Source organism: Eurosta solidaginis, chromosome 3 (assembly GCF_040869045.1).
Source record: "Eurosta solidaginis isolate ZX-2024a chromosome 3, ASM4086904v1, whole genome shotgun sequence".
Taxonomy (NCBI): domain Eukaryota; kingdom Metazoa; phylum Arthropoda; class Insecta; order Diptera; family Tephritidae; genus Eurosta; species Eurosta solidaginis.
This window is the reverse complement of record NC_090321.1, coordinates 246,073,588-246,091,034: the sequence shown is the minus strand read 5'-3', so window position 1 is coordinate 246,091,034 and position 17,447 is coordinate 246,073,588. Positions and strand designations below refer to the sequence as shown.

Genomic DNA, 17,447 nt, shown 5'->3' with positions numbered 1-17,447 from the left:
CCTATCTAACACCTCTTCCATTCTATGGGTCATGGCACCCGGTTGCAATGCAACTCCACATTCGAGCTGACCAACTCTTACCGCATTCGGATATCAACCACAGCCACCACGATGCTCCCAAAGGGGCCAACCGCAACCGAACAGAAACGGAGCAAGCTCCGCGGGCTATCTGTTCCCCGTGGTACCACTTTAAAGTCTTGGTCTGACTTTCGCAGCCGAAGCCACTTCCGGTTGAGTATCCACCTACTCCGGACCGGCCGCCTAGGGGTGAGGTGGGGTTAGAACCCCCCCCACATCCACGAACACACACACAAATTAACCACTACGGTCACCACCACGTCTCCTCCGTCTAAACACCTCAAAAGCATACCTATTGAGCAAATCAATAGTCCGACTAGTGGAGAGCGCTCCACTAACATCAACCCTACCTTCGTCAACATTAACCCCACAACTACCCAAATCCCTTATGTCCGAGTACTCCGGGCACTCGCACAACACATGCAACCAATCCTCATATGCAGCCCCACATGCACACCCCTCCGTTTCGCTCAAGCTCCTCTTATGCAAGAATGCATTAAGAGGACCATGACCAGTAAGCAGAAAACCTAGGCTCAGACTAAATCTGAAGTCTGGATTTTCCGCCACAAATGAAACGTCCCGGATGTACCCGTACGTAACCCTGCCGTTGGGACTATTGTCCCAGCGCTCCTGCCACTTCCCTCTAACCACCCCTTCTAATGGACGCCTATTTTCCAACCATCCACTCTCCACATTATCGTCGGCGGCCCATTCATCCTCCAACAGCGGCAAACTTGCCCTCCTTCTCAGCCTGAAGGAAACAGCAAGCTGTATAACCACCAGGTCGAGAGGGGGTGCACCAAGAAGCACCTGCATCGCATCCGTGGAAACGGTACGACACAAGGGCAAGCATGGGAGCATCATGCACCTCTGTATGCTCAGCACGCGCCTCTGACCATGAGCAGTCATGACCGTTCGGTACCATATGGCGGCACCAAAAGTAGCGCATGCTACGAATAGGCCACGATATATTGTGCGAACGGCACGGCGACTCAGGCCCCAGTCACTCCGAATGATTCGTCGTAACTGCCCCGAAACATTCTGCATCCTATCCCTGACAGCATCCAAGTGTGGCAGGAAGTTCATTCGCTCACCCATTGTCAGCCCCAGGTATTTGACTTTCGTCGCGTATCTGATGCTGACCCCGCCGATGCGGACAACCGGTGGGCGATTCTGTGACAATCTGCCCTTGAGCAGCATCATCACAGTTTTGTCCACCGAAATCTCTACGCCAACATGGGCGCCCCAGCCAGCCACTACTTGACATAGTGACTCGCTGGTACGCTCAATACTGGCGCGGGAATCCCCCCCTACTAATAAGAGGAGGTCATCCGCATAGGCGCAGAATTTGCAAAGATGCTCGAGTTGCCTTAACAAGGAGTCCATCATCATGTTCCATATATATGGACCACAGATGGATCCCTGCGGACAACCTCGAGCCACCTCCCTTTCCACACTCTCGCGGGCACCAACGATAGTAGCTCGTCTGTCCGAGAAATAGCTCTTCCAAAGAGAAATTTCTGGGCAGCCGAGCTCCACTAACCGCTCGATATCCCTGTCCCAGCGCAGGAAGTCAAACGCCCCCTTGAAGTCAATAAATATGCCAAGGGCATATTTATTGGAGCTTCTCTCTACACAGTCTTGGACATGCATCCAGGCGTCTTCAATGCTGCGTCCTTTCCTGAACCCAAACTTTCTATCCGACTGGCTACCCCCAACTAGCTCCTGAAGCCGCTCAACCATAACCCTCTCCAGCACTTTACCAAGCACTGGAAGAAGGCTGATACCTCGGTAAGACCGAGGATCAGATCTTATTTTGTCAGGCGACTTCAAGAGAACGACAACCCTAGCAGATTTCCACTCACGTGGGAAGTAACCCTCCCATATGCATTTATCATAAACGGCTTCCAAGTATTCCGGAATAAACTTCCACAAACACTTGCACATCTCTCCGTTTATTCCATCCAAACCCGGAGACCGTTTAGACCTAACCAGGCCAAATGCATAATCCAACTCTTCAACTTCTAGTGGAGGTACAGGTACGTCTTGTGCAAGGGGAGGTACCTGGACCTCCGCCCTAGGAAAGAACCCTTCAATAAGCAGCTCTGAACATTCCCTCCATGTTGATATTGTTCGCTCGCCCACACGGAGGGAATTAACTTCGGTCTGGCGGCGACCCCTACAGATCTTGTAGACCTGTCCCCAGGGGTCGCTCGAATTTTCTGACACGAAGTTGCGCCATTGTTCCTCTTTCACCTCTACAACCATTCTCTTATATTCACGCGTTTCCACACTTACTTGACTTCTAAGCCGGGACAGACCATCGGAATCGATATGCCGGGCGCGTTGAAACCGACGTCTCAGGCGCCTGACAGATCTCCTCTTCTGGGTCAGTTCGCGCGTCCACCACCTGACACAGCGAAAACGCTCCTTCTTCCACCTTTCAAACATGCTGTCGTTGACCCGCCAGATACAGGCGTTCAAGAGGGCAATCTGCTGATCTACTGGGAGCTCTGCAAATACATCGAGGGGTGTAGCAGTCACCTCCTGCTCGACGTATAACCCGTACAGAGTCCAATTTGCCCCGGCAGTACGCCACCCCATTACGGCAGGCGTACCAAGCATATCCGGGGTGGTACGGGGAGCAACCACAATCTCAATGAGATTATGGTCGCTTATCCCCTCACCCCCCCTTACTCTCCATCCGCAACTGAACGCTCTCGCTGCTGGCTCATTCATGAGAGTAACATCAATGTCACTCCTGCCCATGGGCCCATCGAATGTGTACCACCCACTCGGTTCGTTCACAACATGAACGTGAGAGGTGAGTACCCACTCGCCCAACGCCTCGCCCCGTCCATGACTAGCATATCCAGGAGAATTCCTGGATATTTTGCTATGCCATATGGGGGATACGGCATTGGCATCCACACCAATGATAACTGGCGTGCTACTCCCCAGTAGTAGCACCGTATCGAGGTATCAGATATATGGTTCCATGGGTTCCCCAAACTTACAATATATGCTTGCAAAGACGGCTCTCCCGAAGGAGCCCTCAATGCTCACACATATTCCCCATTCAGATGCATTCAACAACAAGCATTCATATTTAGGCTCATTCACCACAACCGCAGCATTGCCCCGAAGGTCACAAAAGGACCTAAGCCCTCCAGGAAGCCCTCTCACCACACCAATGGTAGTGTAGGGTTCCTGGAGCAGGGCAATACTGCAACTCTCCTCAGCCATGCGCGCCCCCAATTCACACACAACGGAGTACGCTCCCTGACAATTGAGTTGAAGGACTAAACCCATTAATGTCTGGCGAGTGCACGGGCAACAACGGCAGCATATGTCGGGCATTCCGCCGACATCATAAGATGTGCGGCGGGTCTGCCCCTGAATGCACAATTTCGGCAATGCACCCCATTAGGGCACTTTGCCTCAATATGCCCTTCCTGTCCGCACCTCCGACAGACGGCAGCCCTCAACCCACAGTCCCTCACCTGGTGGTCAAAACTCAGGCAACGGAAGCAGCTGTAGGTTTGACTCTCCGGCCGAACCGGGAAGGAAAACCATTTGACATAGCAACGGCCCGCATCCAAGAGGGGGGACATTAACATGTCCGGTCCCTCCAGGGTGACAGTCACCGTTGCTCCCTCGACGTCTGCCTTCCAAGGTCGACTGATCAGCCTAACCTCTGACTTCTGACACTCAGGGTCAACCTTCGTGAGGTTCAGACGAAAGACCTCCTCCATGAATTCATCAGGGGAGATTTGCGCGTAAACCCCCCGAATGACCACCCTAGTGCCTTGCTTCCGGTTTTCGCACACTTCTAAACCCACCCCGGAAAACTTCTTATTAGCGACGACTTTATCCCGCTCCTCCTTGGAGGGTAGGCGAATAACTTATACGACACGGCTGTGGAAGTATATACCAAGAAAAAACCGATGCCCACTGGGCGAATGCAGGCCGCCCTAGGTTAGAGGGCTATAACCACTCAGAATCAGTGGTCAGCAGCAGTAGCAGCCCAACCCGTCAGCTATAGCAAAAGCGCGGTGACGTAGCTCGTACACTGTTTGTCAGCAAAGTGCTGACGTGGTCACTACCACTGCCCCGACGGACGGAACACTGTTCCCCGTATCGGGGACGAGTCGACCGGCACGAAGCTACGCCGAGCTGAACGGGCAGACTATAAACGCTACAGCTGATACTGCCACTAATTTGAGTATGGGTTTATGCCCCCTTACGCAGGCAGTCCACAATTGCTCACTGAGCAAGTAGTCCAACACTGGTCCCAAGCGGAACAGTGTGTATTCACACACAAGTTTTCACCTGGGTACTCACTCACAGCCGATTGAATGCGCGCACACACACAAGTATACCTCCACGTGCAAGCACTTTGAGGTTAGGGCGAAAATTGGTAGCAACCAAAACACGCGCACAAAAATTAGGGCTCCGCCGGAGATTGACCTTCGACTGACCGCTAACTTGGGGCCCCAAAAGTCCAATACTTTCAATAAATCACACAAACAAAGGTTTTTACGCCCCTTTGTTTTGCTACAAAACACACTAAGCACACTCTTAAAGCACAGACTGAATTTCTTAACACAACTGTCCGCGACTACAAAACACGTCCGTACACAACGAAATCCACACTCAGAGTGAGTTGAAAGAGACAGTTGGAAGAAGACTTTATCTCCCTTGGTACTTCCAGTTGGTGAAATTTATGGCGAAACGAGAATAGCGTCAATGACTGGTTGAGCGCCAATTTAAAATCATGGTGATATGGGAACCGAGATCGGAAGTGAAATCCAAAGCCGAACCGGAATAAAAATTAAAACCAAAACAGCAATCAAAATAGAAACTAAAAATTAGGTAAAAGTTTAGAACAAGGGTCGTCTGCTTTCTATGTGTTCCCACTTGTCACCAACCATCTCTTCAATTGTAATGTGGCACCAACGCCTCTAACACGCCTCTCACTATGGTCCACTACTTTTGAAACAGCAAGTTTCCTAGGACTCCCGTTAAAGGACATTCATGACAATTTGTGATCGGGTGCACCTATTGGATGTGGCGCAACACTGCTACAACAACAACAACTGCTAATACTCGTCCAAAAATATCGAGAGAGGTGTTAAAAGACGCGTATTAATTTCGACAACAATAATCAGAAGGAAAAGAAAAATGTCTTTCCGGAGTTATTGGCAGTTGAATTTTCATGTGGTTGTTGTTATGTTGTTGTGCACTGAAAAAAATGTTGTGTACAACGCAGAAAGGTGAAAATAGAATAGAAACCTAAACCGAATCTATAACCAACGAAACGGCAATTCAAGGTGAAACCAGAAGAGAACACGAAAGCGCAACTTCCGCATCTGAAACCGAAGGCGGAAATGACACAGCAATCAAAAATGTCACACAAACTCTCTACTGTAAATCTAGAAATCACAAAAACAGACATCAGCAATCTTATTAATTTACGTCACTAAAATTCTATACAAACTTTTCGGAAATTCAACAATTTTGTAAAATAAAAAGGGAAAATATATATTTTTTAGAAAAAATGTTGTCAAGATATATTCAACGCAGCCTTTCGGGTGCAAATAAAAATTTGTTGGGGTAAGTTTGGCAGCCATGCAAAATTTACGCAACAAAAATCTTTTTTTCTACTTTACGTGTGTGTGTGTGTTCTCTTGCAGATCTTGTGCAATAAGATATTTCAATAACGAATATAGCCCTTTTATACCCGGCGGTGGTTTGGAAAAATTACAAGGCGGTTTCAAGGAGGAAAGTTATTTCAAATTAAACGATTATAAATTAATGTTGAAAGTCCGCGAACAAGCAATGCGTAATGAAGGATATGATACGAGCGAATTGAAAGATGTTATAAGTCGTGTATCCCATTGGCAAAGCCATTATGAGCCTCATCACCAGCAAGGATTAATGAATAAGCATAAAAATTCAGGAGAAGAATTATTCTTTTTGACGGAGGTAAGTGTCAAGACCAAGGCGAATCTATTTACTGAAAGATGAAGTTATCCCAAGGGAATTCGATATCACGTGTTTTTATCCCAACAGCTGATGGCTTCTTCTAAATCAAGAACGCTTTGGTGCAATAATATAACAGTTAATCGAAATTAATACGCCTTTTGCACCGAAAGTTGGGTTGAATTCACTTTGCCATTGCCTCGATATAAGGCAAGGCGAATTCAGTACCACTTGTACTAAAACATGTCAGTTAATCGGAATCAATTAAAATTTCCTTTTGACTTGACATTCTTCTGCACGATGAATTGGTTGAATTCGCTTTGCCACCCATGGTATGGATTTGCCTTTTCAGTTTAAAGAAAATTTTCGTCACTTTCGATTCACTGACATATTGCTGTACCAAGGCATTGCTTAAAAATTATCAAGAAGAAGATGATGGGCTAACAACACCTTATACTGAATTCGCTTCTGCCAAGAAGATCAATAACACATTTACACACTCAGAAATCAATCAAATTCCAAGCGCAGTGAGTGATATAAATGAGATTATTCGCCGTGTTTCGGAAGCACACCGTGACTAACAAAGCGATTTGTCCTCAAGGTAATAGCCTGCTGGCAGGTGGCTGCTTATTTTAGCGGTTTGCCAAGCAAAATTTGGGACCAATGGATGAAATACCTTAAATTTTCATTGACATTCTGCTAGCTTTAAATACGCTTTGATGTCACCTTGTATATATTCACTTTGTAGGTTAGGTAAACTCCAAGGTGAATGCACACAGTTTTATAGCAAAGCGAATTTATACCCAATACCAAATCAAAACATAATATTCCAAGGCGAATTCTCATCAGCTGATTTCTTGTTCTTGAGATTTTTCTGGCAAAATTTTATACAAAAAATGTCAGTATAACGAAATCAATGCTAGTTTTATTTTGATTTGAGATTGCGCTGTACGGCGAGTAGGGTTTAGTTGGCTTCGCTTGTATAGATTCGCTTTGGAATATGCCTTATTTATTTTAACTGCCATTCTAAGCTACCAGATGGGTTTGTATCTTCCTTGGTAATAAGTAGGCAGTTGCTTTGATGTCACAAAGTCGAATTCATTACATGGCGGTGGTATGACATTTGGCTTATTACTTGTTTTTGCAATTTTTTTTGGCAAAATCTGGGACCTTAGGATAGCAGGAAAGTAAAATAACCCAAATTTGTTTTCCACTTGACCTTTCCATGTACGGAGAATTGGCTCTTTATACGCTTCGCTGTTGCTTGCACAGATTCGCCTTGAATGTCTTCTAGGAGAGATATAGAAATTTCGGGTTTGATCAATTCCGATATCTAGGCGAGTTTTAACATATTTTGTATTGTAGTAAATGAATTCGCCGGATTTATTTCCTTTTAATCTTTCTTAATTCATTTTGGGAAAATTTGTGCGAACTAAAGCAGATTTGATTTTCGTTTGACATTCCAGTATACGGCGAATTGGTTCTTGATTCTGACTGCCACCTTTTATATATAGATTTACTTCGTATGCAGGCACATAAATGCAAACAATTTACATAGTGAATCAGTACAGTTGGTTGTTTCATTTTATTGTAGTTTATTAAAACTCTTCCATTTAAAGCTTCTAAAGCTATGAATGTAAGGCGAGTTCATTCAAATTAAGTCGTCTTGATTGTTGATCCAGGCGGTTTCAGTACCAGGTGTTGTTATCCCAACAGCTGATTGCTTCTTTTTGATTATTTTGCAATACAACTCCTTATACTACAACATGTCAGTTAAGCTGGAGTCATTGGTGCCGTATGTCGTATCGCTGTATCCGTATCCCTAACGTAATCAGCTGTTTATCGTTACGACGGCAAACCAAAACCCAATTGGTTGGCTACGATACGGTTACGACCTTAGCGGCACAAATAATCGATTGCATTGAATCTCATAAGTTTGGTCGAATCAGCTGTTATAAGGTTACCGATACGGTTACCTATAAAGCACCAATGTCTCCAGCTTTAATCGGAATCAATGAAAATTTTCTTTTTAGTTGAAATTCTTCTGCACGGCGAATTGATTGAATTGGCTTTGCCACCACCTGGTATGAATTCACCTTGTTTGAAAGTTAATCTTAAAAACGTTTTAAAACAATTCTAGAATGTTTTATAGATTCGCCTTGATCGTAAATTTAGTTGATTTGTTAGGTTATCAGAGGCTCATATTTTTATATCTTGCATAGAACTTAATAAGCTATGGGCAAAGCAACTTCATTGCGGCACCTGCACAAACAATAATTCGTCTTAAAGGTAAAAATGGGTACAGCAGAATGTTATTAAAACAAAATCAGAGCTAATTTTTCTTTGATTGGACATTCTGGGGCACAGCGAATTGGGTTGCGATTCCTTTTGCTACCACCTTGTATAGATTCGGCGTGGGCGTAGGAATGTATTAAGTCCTCATCTATTAACCCTAGTGCAAAAAAAAACCATTGTTTTCTATTATATGGGTTTTCGCATCACTACAAAGTTTCAAAGTTTTCTCGTTCTATTTTCTTTTTACTTACTTTCGCTAACTTCTCATACTCTCTCCTCTCCAGGAAGCAGAAAACTTACGTCGTCTTGAGAATAAAATGCGTTCAGAACTTCATCAGAAATTTTTGGAGGGGCTCAAAATGAGATCTGCTCATATGATAGAAGACGAACATGCAGACAAAATGGAAACATTTCCGAAAATGCGCCAAATACCAGATTATAAGTGAACCCATTTTACTTCACATAAAATTCGTTTTTATTAAAACTAAAAGGAAAATTAAGAAACGAAATAAGCGAACACAATTTTTGATGAAATTCATGCAGTTTGGCTTTTTTAAATTTTTATTTTCGTTTTTTTCGAGCTTATATATATGTACGTGTTGTTTCTGATTCAATATCCCTGCAAGTGCATACATAATAATCTGGAAAAAATTGTGGAAATTTAAAAAAGACCAATGCAAGAGTTGTACGAACACAAGCACCTCTATGACTGACACAAACAAGTAAATGCTAATTGAAGAAGAAAGAAACTTAAATTAAACAAAGTCAAAAATGTTGGATAAATCCAGTTCGTACATAAAAACTCGTGGAGAGAGCAACAAAAGCACTTCACTTAATAGATTGAAAGTACAAATAACGGTTAAATCCTTAAGGGCTTGCGCGTAGCTATTGACCTTCATATTTATGTATATATGTGACCCCAAATTTTTGTATATATTTTGAGCATTTATTTATTACTAAATCTATATGTATACGATTTCCGCTGTCAGCTAAATAGCTATGGAAAGACATATTTATAATTTTTAAATTTCGATTAATTAAATAAAATTTATTTTAACCATTTGAAATAATTTTTGAACGCGTAACTCATTTCTCTATGTACTGCAGCAAACATTTAGATCAGATTTCGTCAAATAAGTTTTTTTTTTTTATTTTAAATAATTTAGGAAAACATGTTTGTAACTGAAACTTATGGTGGAATCACCAATTGAAGTAAAGAAAAAGAGATAGAAGATGTACGCTATCTGAAACGGTAGGGATGTATTTTGAACGGTCACAAGAGGGTAAAATGTTTACCCGCTTCGGAAAAGTAGGAGTAGAAAAACAAATGCCTTGCTACGAAAGCCATTACAGACTGTTTTTTTTTTCAGCATATCAGTGCAATCTAATGCCAATACAAAAGGGATACACAGGAGCAGTGTGAACTTATATTACTACATCGAATAAAATTAAAAATTTAAACTGCGATGAGTAGTAAAATTCAATAATGCGTCTAAAGTAAACTGACCTCAAATTAAACTGCAGTTGAAGCTTTTATCGAAAAACCGGACATAAGTGGGAGAGGTGTTATCCATTATATATTTGAACTGTAGGAACTTTACGCACTTAAATGGGTTTCGGGTTCGATGAAAAGTTTTACAGTCACACTTGGAAGTGATCGTAATACTTTTAAATGTGCTTCGATCTCTAAAAATGCGTTGTTCTTTCCATCTGCTCTGTTGATTTGACATTGAGAGTCGGAAGTAAAACCTATGACCTTCTAATATATCAAACAAACTTGATCAGAAGATCTCCCATAAGCTCTTGGCAGTTAATTTATGATGTATTACTAATGTTCCCAAGTTATTATTTACTAAAATATGTCAGGCGATATAATAGGAGTCGGCCTAGAATCAGAAGGTGCTAATCCGATTGAGCCGGATTCATATGTTCTAAATTACAATCCATAACTGCAACATTCCTCTTATCGTTGTGGTCTAATTTTTAGGCCAAAGCAACAATAGTTTGTAACTGTATTTTTGTAACTGTATTTAGAAATCCATTGTTTTAGCGAAGTGTTTACATAAATAAGGTGTAATACGACAGTTTTGGTGTTCTTGCACATTTCTCGAAAGTCTTCAGTAGCGCTGCACAGGCGAAAATCCTTGTTGGATATGACGCTAATTCAAATAGTTTGTTTTAACAAAGACCTGTTTCAATTTTTTTTGGAACAAATTAAACATACTTATATAATGGAAAAATCAATAATATGAACGCAATAGTTAAGCACGACCTTACGTATAGAAGCCCACACCAAAGATACCCAAATATAAATCTCTGTAATTAAATCCCGTAAAGGTCCATCGATATTCACCTACGGTTTGCATAAAAAAGTACTAAAACCACCATATTTTACTCCTTAAAAATGCAAAAAAAACAACACTTTTTAGGGGACAACATTGGTGAAAAATTTTCAGATAGCCGAATGACACAATGCTGAAACTATGCAAACCAATCTTGAAAACGTTTTCGAAAATTTGAAAAATTCTCTTTTCATTTAGAGCTTTCTGTATATTTTTCAGCATTCACTTTTGTAGCCTAACGAATTTTGATCCGAAAAAGTTCAAGTTATAGGTCCCTAAAAATTCTTCTAACAAAATCTTCAGATTTTTTTTTATGTTAAAAATAAATGAAAAATACAGAGTCGGCATAAAACATTTAGGGCCCGTCCCCCCAATTCGTAAGAAAAATTTAAGTTGCGCGATGAAAATTGGAAGAGAAGCTCGGCCTAGAAACTTTTCGTAGGTTATCAGGCTTAGTATTTATTTTTATTTTATTCAATAAAGTTTTATACTCAGTTGAGCAGAGCTCACAGAGTATATTAACTTTGATTGGATAACGGTTGGTTGTACAGGTATAAAGGAATCGAGATAGATATAGAATTCCATATATCAAAATCATCAGTATCGAAAAAAAAATTGATTAAGCCATGTCCGTCCGTCCGTCCGTCCGTCCGTCTGCCCGTTAACACGATAACTTGAGTAAATTTTAAGGTATCTTCATGAAATTTGGTATGTAGATTCCTGGGCACTCACGTCAGATCGCTATTTAAAATGAACGATATCGGACTATAACCACGCCCACTTTTTCGATATCGAATATTTCGAAAAACCGAAAAAATGCGATAATTCATTGCCAAAGATGGATAAAGCGATAAAACTTGGTAAATGGGTTGACCTTATGACGCAGAATAAAAAATTAGTAAGATTTTGTACAATGGGCGTGGCACCGCCCACTTTTAAAAGAAGGTAATTTAAAAGTTTTGCAAGCTGTAATTTGGAAGTCGTTGAAGATATCGTGATGAAATTTGGCAGGAACGTTACACCTATTACTATATGTACGCTTAATAAAAATTAGCAAAATCGAAGAAGGAACACGCCCACTTTTAAAAAAAAATTTGAAAGTCAAATTTTAACAAAAAATTTAATATCTTTACAGTATATAAGTAAATTATGTCAACATTCAACTCCAGTAATGATATGGTGCATCAAAATACAAAAATAAAAGATATTTTTAAAATGGGCGTGGCTCCGCCCTTTTTCATTTAATTTGTCTAGGATACTTTTAACGCCATAAGTCGAACAAAAATTAACCAATCCTTTTGAAATTTGGTAGGGGCATAGATTTTATGATGCTAACTGTTTTCTGTGAAAATGGGCAAAATCGGTTGATGCCACGCCCAGTTTTTATACACAGTCGTCCGTCTGTCCTTCCGCATGGCCGCTAACACGATAACTTGAGCAAAAATCGACATATCTTTAATGAACTTAGTTCACGTGCTTACTTGAACTCACTTTATCTTGGTATGAAAAACGAACGAAATCCGACTATGACCACGCCCACTTTTTCGATATCGAAAATTAGGAAAATGAAAATAATTCCATAATTCTATACCAAATACGAAAAAAGGGATGAAACATGGTAAGGTAATTGGATTGTTTTATTGACGCGAAATATAAATTTAGAAAAAACTTTATAAAATAGTTGTAACACCTACCATATTAAGTAGAAGAAAATGAAAAAGTTCCGCAGGGCGAAATAAAAAACCCTTAAAATCTTGGCAGGTATTACATATATAAATAAATTAGCGGTATCCAACAGATGATGTTCTGGGTCACCTTGGTCCACATTTTGGTCGATTTCTGGAAAACGCCTTCACACCACTTTTTAAAACTCTCATTAATACCTTTAATTTGATACCCGTATCGTACAAACTCATTCTAGAGTCACCCCTGGTCCACCTTTATGGCGATATCTCGAAAAGGCGGCCACCTATAGAACTAAGCCCCACGCCCTTTTAAAATACTCATTAGCACCTTTCATTTGATACCCATATCGTACAAACATATTCTAAAGTCACCCCTGGTCCACCTTTATGGCGATATCTCGAAAAGGCGAACACCTATAGAACGAAGGCCCACTCCCTTTTAAAAATACTCATTAGCACCTTTCATTTGATACCCATATCGTACAAACAAATTCAAGAGTCACCCGTGGTCCACCTTCATGGCGATATCTCGAAAAGCCGTCCACCTATAGAACTAAGGCCCACTCCCTCTTAAAATGTTCCGTAACACCTTTTATTTGATACCCATGTCGTACAAACACATTACAGTCACCCCTGGTCCACCTTTATGGCGATATCTCGAACACGCCTTCACATATAGCACCTTTCATTTGATACCTATATCGTACAAACAAATTCCTGAGTCAGCCCCTGGTCCACCTTTATGGCGATATCCCTAAATGGCGTACATCCATAGAACTATGGGCTACTCTCTCTTAAAATACTTTTTAATACCTTCCATTTGATACACATGTCATACAACCACATTCCAGGGTTACCCTAGGTTCATTTTCCTACATGGTGATTTTTCTTATTTTGTCTCCATAGCTCTCAACTGAGTATGTAATGTTCGGTTACACCCGAACTTAGCCTTCCTTACTTGTTTAACTTAAACTATGCAAACGAATCTCAAAAAGGTTTTCTAAACAATTCTAAAGTCTGAAACACCATTAGGAAAAAAATTTACAAAGAGAACAGTTCGATATAATCGAAAATATTTTTCGAATTTTTCGGAAACATTTCTAAGATTGATTTGCATTGTTTTAGTTACAAAATTGATTGAAACCTTTGTTAAAATATCGAAAACAAAAAAAATATTTATTGACGAAATTGAAAGTAGGAATAACTTATGCTATCTGAAGACAGACTGGTATGTCATCCCTTGAAAGAACTTTGAAGCAACATCATTAGTTTAGTGATTGTTTGCTAATCAGCATGTATAAAAAAACTAACGTAAGGAATTTCTTCATTATAATCGGGAATTGAAAAAAATTAGGCTTTTTCGTAATGATTTTCAGGCGCAATTAAAATTATGTGTGGCATCCCTAAATCAAGAATTCACTTTTGTAGCATATATTTAGGCGCAAATTGAAATATAGAAAAGCTGCTGTAATTCAACACATAAAGAATTATTCTACAAGATTTGGCCACATGCCGTGATCGAACAAGCAGCGAAGTGAATACTGCCAATTCAAATTCAAAGCAAAGTAAAAACACAAGCGATTAGTGCACAAAGCTATTTATAAATAAATTAGTACATATATTAAGAAAAAAAATATGAAATTCAAAATAATATAGCAAAATAAAAAAGCCTAAAATGCTGACACGTCGTTTAGTAGCAAGCGTAAAACCGTTACAACAACAGTAAGTTAATCGAAATTTTCTTCATACGAAATAAATGTCGTGGATTATATAATTCTAAAAAGTGCATACGTATAAAAAAACAACTAAAGTTTAAAATTGTATTTCATTAGTTTGCGTTTAATGTCTCAAATCGGTGATTTGGGTTGTGGGGCTGGCAAAGCCGGTGGCGGTTCCATACGCGAAGCCGGTGGCTCTTTTGGCAAAATAGAAGCTGCACGTGAGGAGGAATTTTTCTATAAGCAGGTGAAATTTTTTAATCGATTGTTTTTAAGCATAAATAATAAAATTGTCGCTGGGTAGTTCAGTTCAGGCATCGTAATAATTTCGAGTTTAATTTTTTGCTCGAAAAATTATTATTTTTAAAATTTTTTGCTTCACTCAAAAAATGATAGCTACACATCGTACATCTAGATGAACAAGGGAGCTAACTCAAAAATCTCAAATTTCAAAGTAAAGAGTACCTCCGGGCGTTCCAATTCAATATATACGTACTTAATACTCGAATTACCAGCACCTCAACTTATAAGCTCGAAACAATTTCACAACCAATTTATAATGATTTCAGGATCACCTCTGTATTATTCGAGGAATCATTTCGGTATAGCTACTGAATCAGTTAGAGACTATTTGCGGAATATTTTCAAGACAATTTTAAAACAGTTTCAGCGTCACTTTTTGAGAACATTTTGAGATTGCAGGCTCACTCCACACCAAACTTGTTGTAAGTGTCAATATAGTACTACTGTTTTAAAATTATTTTGAAATTTTCCCGAAATAATACGTTAAATAATACCGAAGAGATCATATAAGAATGTAATGGTTTCGAAATAGTGTCGATATGATCCTGAAGCTGCCCCGAAGTATTAACTTAGTTTAAAATGATCCTGAAACTGGCCAAGCCAGCCCGACCTAATTCAGAAAATTATTCAGAAGTAATCCTGTAATGGTTAGAAGTTGTCCCGAAATGATACCTAAAATAATCCAGCAGTGGTTTTGAAATTGCATGAAAATAGTTTCGAAATGATCCTTTAAAGAATCCCGAAGTGATCATAAAGTGTTCCCGAAATGTTCACGAAACAGTCCATAGCTAGTAATAAAAAGCTATATACCAAAAGTAATAGAGAACAATTAATTTTTTTTTACTTTCGCACACATTACAATTTTTATTCGTATAAAAACAATAAGTTTTTGCTATCAAATTATACCGTTACATTGTGTATTTTCCTAGGTGGTTCAAAGTACCAAAAACGATTTATAATTTCATTTTTGTCAAATGTATTTGGATCCTCACGATATATTGAATAGTTCGTCATACTTTGTTCTTCTTCTCCAAGTTCCTCATGGACATTTTCAGTGAACTTGTCATCGTCCTCGTGCAACGATGAGTGTTCATCACGCTCTAATCTTGGTTTTACTTTGGTCTTTTTAAATTTGTGATGAAACTCAGGCTCACGATTTTTCAAACATTTTGCCCTATTTTCGACTTCTTCTAAAGCGCGAAGTAGAATCTTGTTTCTGCAGATTTTTTTAAGATAAAAAATTAAGAACGATTTGATTAGATAATGGTTTAACCAATAGAATAAAATCATATCATATATGAACCAAACATACATATGTATATAACGTTGTAGAGTTTAATATAACATAGCTTAAGAGAAAGTATAAATAAATAAAGCATATGAACCTAAGATTTAAGATAGCATAGCTGAACATAAAAAAATTAAACAATGAAACAAAAAGCAAACCAAAACTTAACATAAAATTGAATTAGTTAACATAGCATGGTATTGCATAACATAACACAAAGAGTCGTGCAAAAAAATAACACAACATTCTTAACAACAAGCAAAGCATAAGCAGCCGTATAAACATTTTATGGCATAATGGCAAATTAACACAGCAAAACATAACACCACACCAGGCATCATAAGTCCATAAAGCAACATTCGCTATATGAAATGCCCTTAAATAACATTACATATTACACAAAGGAAAATACTGTACCACATAAATATGTATAATAACGAAACAACAAAAAATTACATTAGAAAAAAATTCATTAGGTAACATAACATTAAATAGGATAGCTAACATAAAATGGCATAAGCCAACATAAGAAACCTTAGCATTAAGTTAATTAAAATATAATAAAATTGAAAAACTTATATAACAGCATAAGTTAGGAGCTAACATAACATAGCTAGCATTAAAAGAGATAAAGTAATGTAACATAATATGAACAATAACATAAACATAAACAACATAATATATACTAAAACATAACAAAAAGCGAACACAAAAACAACATTAACACTTTTTTTCAAATTAGTTTCTTCCTTACTACTTGTTTTCGATAATTTAAGTAAAAAATTCCATGAATTTTCTAACTGAAAATATGCAAACCAGTCGCAAACCCCTTTTCAAAAATCTTACGAAAATTTCGAACTATTTGTTTTGATTTTTCTGAATTTTTTCAGTATGCAGTTTGGTAGTCCACTCAGTTTTAGCCTCGATATTCCTATTGAGTTTTGATAACTATTTTTCCGAAGGGTTTTCCAAAATTTAAGACACCATTGGGAAAAAAATTCTTAAAATCAAGACGAACGTTGAAAGACCTATTTAATTCAATTCGAAATAATTTATTTCGCACTTGAAAAAAAAGCATGTGATTTGACAGCTATCAAATAGCATTTCCATTCGAATCGAGTTACATAATAAAACCCTAGGTCTTTAAATTTTCTGGTACTTTGCCCTCCTAAAATTGATTGAGCTACAAAACTGTACACTCAAAAAAAAAAATCAGGAGATTTTTCGAAACCGTTTTCGAGATTGGTATGCTTAGTTTCATCAATGTTAGTTTTTTTTTCTTAAGTTATTGAAAATGATAAAAAAAAATAACTTTAAGTCGCGAAATTTGATAAAAATTGCCAATACTATTTTCGTATACGCTGCTGTAATAAAACATTACATTTACCTCGTTTTAGCAATAGACTCATCAATAAAATCGATCGATTTTTTTGTATCACCAATTGCTGGATAACTAAAGAGAAATTTATTCCTCTTAACCAATATTTCAAATTCCAACTCCAAGTCGGGTGCTATATGACAACATCGAATGTCGAATTTACGAATTTTATAATTCGAAATCATTGCGCTAAGCAGCACACAAGCCGCATCATAATCGATTGTAATTGCCGATAAATCTAGGCCACGCAACGTTGAATGATGACGTATTAGTTTATTTGCAATAACCTCCTTTACGGCTTCGCTGGTTACCATTGCACCACGCAAACACAATTCACGCACTTGATTTGTGTTCAATATGTAAGATGCCAATAAA

At 39.0% G+C, this 17,447-nt stretch overlaps 1 protein-coding gene across 1 annotated transcript; it reads left to right on the top strand.

Annotated features, from left to right (window-relative positions):
- Positions 1-5,535: 5,535 nt before the first annotated feature.
- Positions 5,536-9,416, top strand: LOC137247061 (uncharacterized). Its single transcript, XM_067778130.1, has 3 exons — positions 5,536-5,694; positions 5,775-6,066; positions 8,643-9,416. The coding sequence occupies exons 1-3, from the start codon at positions 5,639-5,641 to the stop codon at positions 8,802-8,804; spliced, it is 510 nt and encodes a 169-aa protein (XP_067634231.1). The 5' UTR covers positions 5,536-5,638; the 3' UTR covers positions 8,805-9,416.
- The last annotated feature ends 8,031 nt before the right edge of the window (positions 9,417-17,447 follow it).

Bases quoted from the DNA above. Each gene is read 5' to 3' on its own strand.
- LOC137247061 (XM_067778130.1), top strand. From the start codon at position 5,639: ATGTTGTCAAGATATATTCAACGCAGCCTTTCGGGTGCAAATAAAAAT. The intron at 5,695-5,774 runs GTAAGTTTGGCA...GTTCTCTTGCAG, and splicing joins GCAAATAAAAATTTGTTGGG to ATCTTGTGCAATAAGATATT. The intron at 6,067-8,642 runs GTAAGTGTCAAG...TCTCCTCTCCAG, and splicing joins AATTATTCTTTTTGACGGAG to GAAGCAGAAAACTTACGTCG.